General features: G+C 38.7%; 1 protein-coding gene across 1 annotated transcript in view; it reads right to left on the bottom strand.

Annotated features, from left to right (window-relative positions):
• The window catches only part of LOC130170887 (inactive N-acetylated-alpha-linked acidic dipeptidase-like protein 2), a 431329-nt gene that overhangs the window by 247576 nt on the left and 170563 nt on the right, over nt 1–13190 (bottom strand). The window contains exons 5-6 of the mRNA XM_056378584.1: nt 2792–2968; nt 164–341 (exon numbers count right to left, since the gene is read on the bottom strand). Of these exons, the coding sequence (XP_056234559.1) occupies nt 164–341; nt 2792–2968 (355 nt within the window). The remainder of the gene's footprint in view (nt 1–163; nt 342–2791; nt 2969–13190) is intronic.

The following is a 13190-nucleotide window of genomic DNA, read 5'->3' as shown; positions in this document are numbered from 1 at the left end:
TGCTTGTCGTTACTGTGCGCTTTTGGACAAAAAATGTCCATGTTGGTGGATTTAGTTACTTCCATAAGTAAATCCACAGAAGCAGACATATTGTAAATATGAACTCCAGTACCTGCACTAGACTTGAGTTCTACAAAGGCTACTTCAGCAGTCCTTGAATTACCTGAGCAGGAAGCAGTGGAGTCGTCGTTGACCTTTGAGGGCAGGAGCCCTGGTGAAGTGGGAGATGTAGTTGGGATCTTCTTGGAGTCGCTCAAACCGTCCATGTGGTGAAACTGAAACTGACGGCTGGATGGGTTCCATCAACTCAGGGTCAGGATCAGGGCCAGGGTCTGAGCATCCTGTAAGTGACAACAGTGAAAAATTAGAAAATTTGGTCAATTGGGGGCAAATCTATGAAAAGAAATTAGCTCAAAGCACCGATGTGCATAAGTACTGCCTCACAGACCTGCTAGCATGGCTGTAGACTCTCTGTCTTTTTGGCTGGACTGACTGATGTAGCATGAACAAGCAGTGTTGCTGTCCTGATTTCATTCAGGAAACATGAAGGGGATGGAAGGACAATGACAACAGGGCAACAGACACTAGGACGAGTGAAGACCAGGATTAAATAATGTATTTGAGTGTGGGAATGCGGTGGAGGGCAGAAAATGTATATTTAGGTTTTTGAAAGCAATGACACTAAATAGAACAGCTTTCAATAAAAGATAATTGTTGTCGTTTATCTATTTTGTCCAATGACATCATAGTTGTAAAATCTAGATTTTACCAATGCAGAGCAGTTTGGAAATGGCTTAGCAGCATGCAGTCTTAATAGGACACATTTCAGCCAGTATTTTGTACTTGTTCTGTTGTCTGACAACAGAAACATGTAAATGACAACATCTTTAGCTGACACATGGCAGAATGCAAATAGACTATGACACAGTCCATCCATATACTTGGTTTTGACCTAGTCTTGGTAATCTGATGACTCTCAGTAGACTCTCTGGGTTATGTTGAGATCACGGTGATGTAAAAACAAAATTTCCTCACCAAGGTCAATACAAATTTCAATATTATGATCATCATATTTGATCAAGAGAAAATAAAATACAAAAATCAATGCAAGCTCAGCCTCTATGGTCTTTTCTACCAGAGAGACAGTTAGAGTTGGTTATAATTTACTCGGACTGGAATGGGAATTCTGTAAATGTGAAATAGAGTCAACAACTAATGTTTAGTTTTCAAACAATCAGTCCACTTGCTTAGGGAGGCATTTGTACGGATAGAACACCACCACTGATACAGAACTCCAGGCACAATTCAAAGCTGAGAAACTGAAGTCTAGCTCTAGGGTACTTTTGAAGTTTGTCTCTTTTGCAGCTGTTGGCAGTGGCAAACCTCTCACTTTAAATACAGTATTTTATCCCAGTGACATGTTGTTTTCAAATTATGTGTAAGAGTTTCTGAAGATTTTCTCTGCAAAACATATTTTTAGATCATCAAAAGCCTGAGAGAAGCTTGTTTTGGCATGATGCTACTATTCTGGAAAGAAATCTACAAAACTTCAGTTACACACTCATAAACATGCACAACATTGCGTCATCAAGCTTGTACATGCAAGTAAAAAAACTGATACTTATTGCATTAAGATACATCACATTAGAAAATGCAACAATACAAAGTGTACATATAAATTAGATTTAACATTCAACAGCTGATTTGAGCAATATATTGTGTTGTGTTGAGCTGTTGGAGTCTCATTAATGTGGAAAAATTGTTTATGAATAATTCACATGCTCATCCTGTTAACTGTCATGACATCAATCAGACAATATTAATTTACATTTAATGAGTTTAATTGTCCTGTTAGTAGAGCAAATGAATCACCTCTTCATAATCACATCATATTGCTTGAAATGAGATACACGGCAATATGCATCTTTGTAAAAATGGCTGGTGTATCACAATTACCTTTTACACAAAGGACTTTGGAAAAAAATAGCAATTTTCAACTGTGGATTAAATGTGTTTGGCTGCTAATGCAACTGAGCAAGCGAAACTTGGAATCTACTGCACTGATAGGGGCATTTAATCAATTTAATTACAAAAAATGATCCTAAAAAATAGCTATTGATTCATTTGAAGCCATTGTAAAATACTTAACAAACATACCAGTGATTACATTATATCAGTATTGCTGTGCCAAACTAATTGTGTCAAAATGTCAGATTGTTTGCAAAGCACCACTGTCCAAAGTCTCTCTGATGCTGGCCTAGAGGCAGTGATGGGGCATACATGTAAATCTTACTAGCATCCAAACTGCTGCAAGAGAAGATTCTGGAGGAATATCCTTACTTCTGGCACTGAGCAATTGAAGAGTCAAACACCCCTGTACAACAAAGAGGTGTGCTACCATAATTGAATACCACTTCAACAACTTAACAATCAATGGCGATATTCAGATAAATATTAATAATCACCCAATCTTCAAGCATGCTTTCGACTCCATCTGTGTGTTGCTTGGAAATCATTCTGCTAAATGTCACTGAAGAACTGCACCGCCTGGCAAAGGAATGATTATTTGCTATCAATAAATCATTGCATTTTTTTTCATTTCAGGAAACCTTGCCAGGTATATGTAGTAAGCAGCTATGGGGGTTTTACGCTCTGCACTGTACTGATTATTGCCCCTCAGCTGTTCTAAAATCACTGTAATCCATGGTCATTTTGGGCATATTGCTTTATTTTAATGTATCAGCAGATATCTTAACTGACATGGGGGTTATATCATTCAAGCAAATCCTACCGGATCTCTGGCAGTCTACATGTTGCATCTGCATGCGGTCCATGCTGGGTCCTGGCTCCTGTAGCTCCTCCTTGTCCAGGTCCCAGTCAAGATCCAGACTTCCAGAGCAGTGCAGAGCCTCACCGACCAGTGGGCCACCCTGGGCATCACACACCTTCCTGTATGCCATGATGTCACCTGGAATACACATGCGTCCAATTTTCATTCACACAGTTTCCATTTTTCTGTCACTTATCCTCTGTCGTACCAGGAGGAGGAGAAATCATTTGTTAGTGCAGTTAAATAACTGGTTCATTGCAAACACCACATAGCTTTTAAAACAGCAAATGTAGGGTATGACACAAACCTCAACCCTGGTCCTAAAGTATATCTTTCCTTGTTTCTGGTCCTATAAGCCTAAACCCAAACAGTAACCCAGGACTTAGTCCAAAAATAATACAGTTTTAAACATATTAATTCTACAGTTACCATGAAAATGATGAAATTGGATGAAAGAGGTCCAGCTTGAGCAACAGATTCATGAGTTTGAATAAATGTCAGACACTATAACACAGAATTTTAAAACACTGGAAATTTAGCAGTGTCACCAGGTAAACAGCAAAACTGCCCTGTTCAAAGTGACTGCATGTATTTGATTGGGCAACGCAGTGTGTTGCCAATTGACATCCACTGTGTTGGTACAAATGTCAACAAATGATAACATTAAGTTCATTCCTACAGCCTTATTGATATAATTGAAGGGGGTGCATTTTATTGAGTGTCACCTAAACATGGGCTCCATTCAGTGTTGTCAAACTGTCCTCACTGCAGATGAATATGCTCTTGTTTTAGAGAATTGGTCATCACTGGATCACAAGCACAACAACGTGAAAGGTAAATAGGATGGAACAACTGTTAACTTGCTATGTAAAAGTATTAATACATAACATACTAAAATGTTACAGATCTTTATAGGAAGTACATTCCTATACACTTAGAATTTGACCCAAACATTTTTAATTAGCACAATACATGTTAACGGGCACAATCCATGCTGGGACCTGTTTGTAGTTAAACCAGGCAGTGTGTGTTGAAAGCCTGGTGTCAGCTATTTGGGTCAGTTTAAGACTGCTCATTCATGGTAATGGATGTTATATTAGTGCTGCATATAGTGGAAAATGTGATAAATGTAGTTAAAAGCTACTTGGGCTAAGTGACTGACCACAGCCTCTCAGCACACAATTATGAAGACAAAGAGCACCGCAGGGTGCTGCACAGGGTGTGTGTGTGTGTGTGTGTGTGTGTGTGGGGATTTCATAGCTATATGGGGTGTGGCATGAACTGGTAGGTGGTGAATGTGTGTGTGTGGTTGTTTTTTTCCCAGTAAAACCAGCGCTGGGTTCAATACAGCTCCTAATCAGCATCATTAAACCTGTATGAATTTCTGTGTGTGTGTCAGCTGGGAGGTTTCCCAGCTAATGTCTATATGCCATGAAGTTCAACAGTCCCTTTTACATGCTCTATCATCCAAGTCCACCATGAATTTGAAAATGACCAATTACCCAATCAATAACCACTCGGCTTAGAAACAAAACACACATTATTTTCTGTGAAGAACATGTAAAAGAAAAAAAAAGAAAAAATCATTGACTACACACACTACAATGCTCCCACACATTCCTGTCCTTCTCCTTGACCCACATACACAGTGAGACACACAGAATATGGAGGGTGAGGAAATGACAAGACGCACGTATATACGTTTGTCTGATTATATGCAGACCTGGGACTTATTCACAGTCTAACCATAGACTGTAAATAAAGATGGTTGTAGCCTTCGTGATGTCACCCATGTAGGTTTCTGAAGTGTGGATTTGAAGCTCAGACTCTGACTGTGCCTAACTCCCCGGCTATTCCAAAATTGGGCAAAGAGGTGGGTTATGTGTGGAGCCGAGACTCATGCCGGTTTGTGGCAAGCATACACTCCTCCACCAGTCATTCAAAGCGGCATGCTCTCAGTTATGCAGAACTTTAAACCTTAATCAAATTGAAATGGGTGAGTTACATAAAAATACATAAAAAGAGTCGCCATGATGGGGGAAATTAGCTCTAGAGACCAAAACTGTTCTTTTGTACCAGGCTGTAAACATGTTTATTTCTGCTGTAAAGTTGGACATATTAACACGGGAGTCTATGGGAATTGACTCGCTTTTGGAGCCAGCCTCAAGTGGCCATTTGAGGAGCTGCAGCTGTTTTTGGCACTTTGTACTAGCTCCATTTTTCAGCCCTGGTGGTTGCCCCTTGTTGTAACAAGAGGCGTGCATGTCTACATATGCCTTTGTGACCATTCTGTGATACCACTGACAAAAAGTAATATTACCTCCCAAAACATGGGATTTGCAGATACTATCCTGTTCTGTGAGATAGAATTCTAAATCATGAAAAAGCAGAGTATCTAATTATAACCGACTTATTTTATGTGTGGAGAGGCCTTGTGGTCTAGTTTTCAGGTGGGTTAATGAAAGTAAACACAGTGAACAGCCGTCTGTAATGGTGCTGCGGTCTGCGCTCATTCACGTGCTGCAGGGATTTAATGAACTGAAGGTGAAAATTTTCGCACAGTATAAAGCAGCTGTGGACAGCAGATACTGTTAGAGCCACCCGACATTCTTTCATAGATCAATGCAGCATGATTTACTGACTGCCTGATTTTCTGAAGTCTGACCATCGAGAGTCACATATGCCTAAAATCAGTTACAGGACGCACACACAAACTTGAACAATGTTATTCCAGAACATTCTAACATTTAACCTTTTCTCACACTGTACATCAGGGGACGGAAAAAAAAAGATAAATAACTCTACATCAAAGTGTACAGGTCACTTCAACTACAATCCTCCACCAGCAATTTGAGCATAAGACTCTCTCCTCAGAGGCGCCTGGAGTTAATATTGGAAGATAGAGAGAGACATATAGATGGGTGAGGGTTAGGGATAGAGATGCATTTTGTTTGTGTATTGTGTCTTTATTTGTTGTAAATCACAGCCAGTGACTAAAACAATCTGAGCTAGCTTCTCTTTCTCTTTGTTTTCCATCACCTGAATTTGCTTTACAGCCTTTATTATAATAAAATGAAGGTGAAAATCAATTTCCAACATAAGCATGATTGCATGCCACCAAAGTCTTTATTATAGTTGATTTTTTACCTAACCTTTATCTAAATTATATCTTATTCACAAAAAAACTAATGACACTTCCATTGTTGAATGTGATTTAGAAGAGGTTAATTGCAAACAGTTTGGAATTGACATAAAGACAGTATATGTTAAGGTTTTGAATATGCAAATGTTTATTTCTGTACTGCTTTTAAAACTCCAATAACATTGTCAGTTTCACCCTAACAGTACCGATGGGTCCAAAAAGTGAACACAATACAAGGATTAAATTAAATCGAATGCCTCAAAACTGCAGTCAAACTTACAGGCTGTTATTCATTGAAAATGTGTCACTTTGCTGGATGGTTTATTCAAATGATTACAGGTTCAAACCACTTGCAGTTAAAGCAAATACAAGAAAAAAGGATGAATGAGCAAAAAATGATGTGAAGCTCAAAGCTTATGATGTAACTCGTAGATAATACCATAACAACTCTTCAAAGAAAATATTTATCCAGAGAAGGATTTCATTTCACTTTTGCCTTGCTTTATTGTGCAAAAACAGAGACTCTTTATGAAAGAGTGTCATTTCTTTTGTATCTTCCCATCTTTTTTGTTTTTACCTCTGTGTCAGGTTTCACCAATTATTTTTGACTGGCTGATTGTGCAGTAATACATAAATTGTGCCGAGGAAATCCGAAGACTTTATGCAATGATGAGCAAAATTTCAATAGAGTCACAATGATGACCACTGACTTATTATTAATAGGACTGGACATCTTGTTCCAAGATGGCATACCATCCATTCCAATGAATGTAACTCACGAGGCACATGCGCAGGTATCAAGCGTCATGTTGTTGGTCCTACAGATCATGCACATCAGTATTTTTGATTTACCACACACACTTTTCTTGATTTTTGGCTAAAGCTTAACATCCAGAAAGCTACTGCTGGTTCCATATGTTTTACAAAAATGTATTCTATGTTTTTATGCAGGCATTTCTTTTGTAATGATGGGATCACATCAGCCTCAACATCCATCATCTTGTTTACGTTCTGACTTATGAGTACTCAGCGGTCATTACAGGAGTACTCAGTACACGTGATTTGGACCACATCCATCTTCAAGCTATGCCTTCATTTTGATGTCAGCTTCACACCTGTAGAGTTTTGTGACTTGCACAGTTGTGACACTACCACCTCACAAAATACTCAAAACCATCACAGACACACATGCATACTGACACAGACTCGCATACTCACAAGGTGAAAACAATACCAGCCACACACTGTCAGACCAAACTTATGGGACCAAAAAATACACTACTTTGTATCAGCAATGTTAGCAAAGACAATTATATTGATACTGCATGGGTGTATATGTGGTACGCCCAAAAATGGTGTGACCACTTTTATGTTTATTTAAATTAATAAGATGAAAAGTAATTTTGTTTAATTTTCAGGGTTTAATATAATCCCTAATAGTGTACGTGACTGTCACGTTATTTTATTTTTCATTTGTACTGTGAAGAAATATGATAAATGTAAGCAGCACCCAGCTGGAACCTTTGTCACGGGAGCAGTTGCACCCCCGGGTTGTCTCAGGTGGGATCTTCCACACCTCAGACGCACCTTGGATGAAGTACTATCTTTATTGCTTCTGTATATTATCTGTATTTCACAGGTCAGTAGTCGGTGAAAGTTACCAATTTCAACTCCTTAAAGCCTAACTTTATGTGAATAAGAGTTATAAAGAAACTGTGATATCGTTTTGAGCATTTCTGTGAACTTTGAAAGCTTTGAAAATCCGCCACGGTTTCCCGCCACGGTTTCAGGCGGCAGCTACACACACCGCATCGTTGGTGTTTGGGGTTAACTTCGCCCTGAGCATTGTCTTGCAGACAGATAGCTAGTGTTTACTTACTTTATTTATTTGGTTTGTAGGATCCCACTCATTATTCCACACATGTAGTAGTTTATAGAAAATGTATGTTTTGTTTGGTGCTTTATATTAGAAGGTAGTTAAATGTTACAGAGCTACACTTGTTTTAATGAAATGCTCACATTAAATATGTAGTTAAAGATGAAGTATTGTGATTATTAGTTAGTTGAAAATGTTATATATTTCTCTGAGTGAAAGTAATGTTTAAGATAAGTGTTTGTGTTCAGATTCAGAACAGATAGAGATTGCTTTTTTACAGTACAGCTGAATATTACTGTTATTTGCACTATATCATCATAGTAGCCCTTCTGCATTTATATAAAAGTGAGAGAGTATATTAGAATGTTGCTTTAAGTATGAAAGTAAGCAGTACACCAGAAATTTGAGCTATACTGCTGTGAATGTACTATGTGAGATGTTATAGAACAAAGGAGATTCATGGATGTTTATTGCACTTACCTTAAACAGTTAATAATGGACTGGGACAGAGACTGACACTCAGAAAAATTTAATGTTTGGAATATTTTGTTGTGAATTTGAATACAGACGCAACTTGGATGAGAAAATGAAAACTCTTGTCCCCATTGCTGCTGCATTTTATCTGTATTTCATAGATTTATATTTTGTTACTGTGGTACCACATTCTGGGACCCGTAACATATAGTTGTTCAGTATGTGTAAGATTATCAGGGATGTGACTATTGATCATTACAGAATTAATTAAGTAATAATATGGTAAAAACTCAAAATGATCACATTAACCTCTTTTACATTTCAGACATATACGCAAGGATATTTTATAATTTTCTTCTACAGTTTGTCAGTTGTTACACTTTTTACATTTCAGATCTTTCCGGTCTCAGAGGCACTCACTGAGCACAGGCCCAGAGAACTACACAAGAGTATAATAATTATTGGTGACAGTGATGATTGTTAATCAGACATTTTACAATTGCACATCAATTCTGCTTCGAATTGGTCACAGATATCTGAGTGATTGCTGAATTGTCCTTGTTCAGACAGAGTCACCAATTTTGTGTTAGAGAGCAGATTCAACAAGAGATTGGGATCGAAAGGAGAACGGAGGTAGAGAGACACACAGACGAAGACAATTAGAGGAAGAGTCCTGAGAGGAGGGAAGATAGGCACTGTGAGGTAAGAAAAAAGACAGAGACTGCGGCACAGACACAAAGCAACACAGTTGAAAAAAACAGGAAGGCAGGAAAGAAGTGGCAGAGTGTTTATAGATGAAGGGGAGAGGGTAAAAAGCAGAGGGAAGAGGTCTGGGAGTTCCCTGGCATCAATCTTCAATGCTCCACCACACTTTCATTACTTCTAGCTCAATGCAGATGAAGGATCCTCTCAGTAAAATGGAACAAAAGTTCATTTAACTGCTGACCTCCTGTTACAGCCACTGCAGTGGGCTTTTATCCTGACACTTATCACCGCTGGAGAGTGAAAGTCTCGGGACAACAGTCTCTTTCTTTTCTTTCTTGTATGCACATGTAATTTGATCGTCCATGTGCTACTTGAATATCAGATAAACATTACATTAAAGATGAAACGGTAGGGGAGCGTCTGCCTTTGCTAGTTTGTCTTTTCCACTTTGTTTCTGTTCGATCATGGCACATTCATAGATGGAAAAAAAAATTAAAAAACGGTGCAAAACTGGACTAGTCTCTCACTTGCTGTAAGTATTGCTAAGTTTAAAAGTGCATTTTGTAATTTTGAAGCTGACATCAGGCGAGAGGCAAGGTAGAGTTTGGACAGGTTGTCAGTCTGTCACGGGGCTGACACATAGAGACAAATGACATACACACATTCACATCCACATCACCATGGGAGGAAGCCAGAGTACCTGGAGGAAACTGACAGGAAGAACATTCAAACAAAAAAAGGCCCCACCCAGCATTAGCATTTAACAAAAAGTAAAAGAAAAAAAACAAAAAGCACACTTTTTTTTTTAATTGAATAGGTAATGGAATTACATTTGCAAATATTGGTCAAATTTGAATTCTGAGCAACTGAAATCTGTAAAACAGAGGGATTATTTGATAGATTATTATCAATTTTAGAGAGATTTAACATGAGTTGAATTGAATTGTATTTTTGAAACAACTTCTTTGTCTGATTGTCAAAGTCAACCAAAATTTATGGAACAAAATGGGATTATATAATAATTGTTTGGAGCATTCTGGTGCAGTTTAAGTAAGCAATCAGCTTAGTGTATTGAATTACATTTGAAAGTAGCTTTTTCTTAACATGTTCTGACTCCTGAGCAGCAGTCATCACCATTTTCTCACATTAAGTCCCTGGGTTAGTTCTACACTAAGATATTTGTTAGTCTTCCTCTGGCTGCTGTTCCACTGCCTCCTTGTCATTTCCAGTTACACGTGGTTGATGGTTGATGCCTGTGACCGAAACATCACCATACTTTAAAGTTCTTTTTCAATAAATCATGTGATGAGGGGGCGACTTGTGCCTGTCGTCTCGGCTGGATGGGTCACTGAATTTTTAAGGTTGTACCCCTCCTCGTGGTTTGGGAACAAAAATAGAATGTCGCTCTTTGAGCTCACAGCTCCATTTCAAAGTGTAACAACAGTTGACACTGACGGTTGTACTGCTATCTGTACACCTTTTCTGACCTGATTTTAATCAAGGTGACAGCCCCACCTCTCAGAGGACTGGGGTAGAGCAGCTGCATTTCTGGTACAACTCAAAAGCATTCATGTGTTAAAAAGTTATGTTTGAAATACGAGAACTGCTGCAGGTTCATTGGCTGTTGAGCTGTTTACACTAATGTAAATAGAATTAGGCCTAATTTAGATTTTCATTGGTTTGCATCCACAACCAAGATAACTTAATACATTTAAGGTTAGGGAAGTAATAGAAGTGGCTATTAAAAAAAATGCATATCAATAATTTTTGTAATAATGTGAAAGGCACTGACAAGCAATCCACTTTTGTTATATAGAAGACAAAAAATCATTTCTAATTTCACTCATTAAATTTAGTGGAAGGGGAAGATTTTTGATTAGTTTTCACTAGGAATTTAGCTGTGGAACTTGAAATGTTTTTTTGGCATATAAGTGTTAAAGAATAAATGTCCAATTTCTGCTTTTAATATTTAACAAACCACTTGTCAATAATATCAACGTTGCAAGGCAAAGGTAAATGCTGTGGTTGTAGCAACGCAAGCTAATTTTAAACACATCCATCTGCCCCTCTCTGCCAGGCCTTTAATGCACAGACATCCAAACTATATGTGTGTGTGTGTATATATATATATATATATATATATATATATATATATATATATATATATATATATATGTATATGTTGGGACTCAGTCATTCAATAGACCAAATGTTTCTTTGCTCCACTGGACAAAGGAATTCACACCCCACAGTTCCTCACGGTTCACACCTGGGGATGACCCTTCCCCCCCCACGGACCCCACTGGCCAGCCAGTGTGGGCCAGCGTGTGACATGTGACCCCCTAAGGTGTCACAAACAAAACCAGTCTTCTAGACCCCTTCTCACTCTCTTCCCTTCTTGGCTTGCTCTGGAGAGCAGCTCCAGCCCTCTCCTCTCGGTTCTTCAAAGGGCAACAAGGCCCCAGCCCAGGTCAGCTCTGCTACCTGAGAAACCAGCTCTCCCTCGCCGGCCTGCTCACAGCAGCCTGCAACCACTCTTCTCCTCAACAACAGCGACCTGCTTCGGATTAACTGTGAGTGAACCAAATCCTCTTCAGAATCAGCAGCTACGACACAAGGCCAGCTGATTTTCCAAGCAACAGGAGTCGTAGCACAGTTAGCTTGGAACAGCTAACTCTGTGAGGGGAACAAAGGAGATAACGGCAAGCAACACAGCCAGACAGGACTTTACTCCACCAGGAAACCCCCCAACTCACTGGACTTTACAAAACACTGGAAAGGATCTCTTTGCTTGTTCCAAGGATTGGGTAACGTTAACGGACCGGGCCTAACCTCTCCCAGCACAGCATAGCTAATCAGCAGAAGTCTTAACTTGTTAATGTACTTGTTGATTGATGTCTTGTTGTTGTAATGTTTGCTTAGGTTGTGGTCAGTCATACAGTTAATCGAGTACTCGTATGTCACACACATAGCAGTACGTCTCAGTCCTAGAACCTGCATGAAGCTAACCTTCCCCCTCTAACCTGGTACCATTAGATTACATGAGCTAGGCTAACAAAGAAACTCACACCCTCCCTCTCACACACACTAGGTGGTCTCAGCGGCCATTTTAGTAGTTTCTTTGTTTACCGCCATCTTTGTAGTCTTCTTTGTTCAGGTCATGTGGTCAGTGACCACTTTGAGTCGGCCATCTTGCCTTTGTCTGTGTCCCCACAGACACACACACACACACACACACACACACACACACACACACACACACACACACACACACACACACACACACCTGTATATGCTAGATTAGACATTGTACTTTACTCTGCTCCATTGTAAATAAATGCCTTTTAAGTATAACTACTGGTGTCTTTAATGTTGCACAAGCGTGAATATTGCCAACCTCTACTCGGTAGAATTCCAATCCTTCAACTGTAACTTACTATTGATTTGGTAATTTGGTTATAGTTAGTAAGCTAATGATTAATCAGAGTTCCAGAATAATTGTAATAAATTGAGACTAAAAGCATATTGGCTATTTTGCCTATTAGTTTAGGCTGGTGCCCCGTGAACTTTAATTCATTTTAAAGTTATTCTTTAATATTAATATTTTTAATATTAATATTTTCTTAATTTGTGATAGCCAATAAATTGATAAACAACCGAAATCTAACATATTTGGTGTCCAGCTCATGAGGTAGAGTACTGTTAACATAATGGTGCCGCCCGTGTGAGGCCGAGTACTAATGATTTCCAGTTACTAATAGAGCTCAGACCCAACAGTATATATTATAATTTGAAATCAAGTTGATATGCAAGCAATTACATAAGATTACCACAGAACATAGATACATAGTTATAAAACAGAACTTGGTACAAATACATGAATTGAATGAAAAGTGTCAACTTATTGTCCCAGCTAGCTTACTCAGAAAACTGTTGGGACTGGCTAGCACTAGCATAGTTGCCTAGCATGTTAGCTGTTGTACTCGCAATGTCAACAAACTTCGAGAGCCACATACTGTACTTAAAGAGGACATACAGGTAAACTTTGCTGCCACTTTTTGGTTTGACTGCAGCTTAATGGTGTTGAGATAAGATAGCTGTCAAAGATCACACACACACACACACACTCCATAGAAATGTGTCAATTATATTAACTGTACATT

Source organism: Seriola aureovittata, chromosome 6, assembly GCF_021018895.1.
Source record: "Seriola aureovittata isolate HTS-2021-v1 ecotype China chromosome 6, ASM2101889v1, whole genome shotgun sequence".
NCBI lineage: Eukaryota > Metazoa > Chordata > Actinopteri > Carangiformes > Carangidae > Seriola > Seriola aureovittata.
The sequence above is the reverse complement of the archived record's forward strand: the minus strand, read 5'-3'. Positions and strand labels throughout refer to the sequence as shown.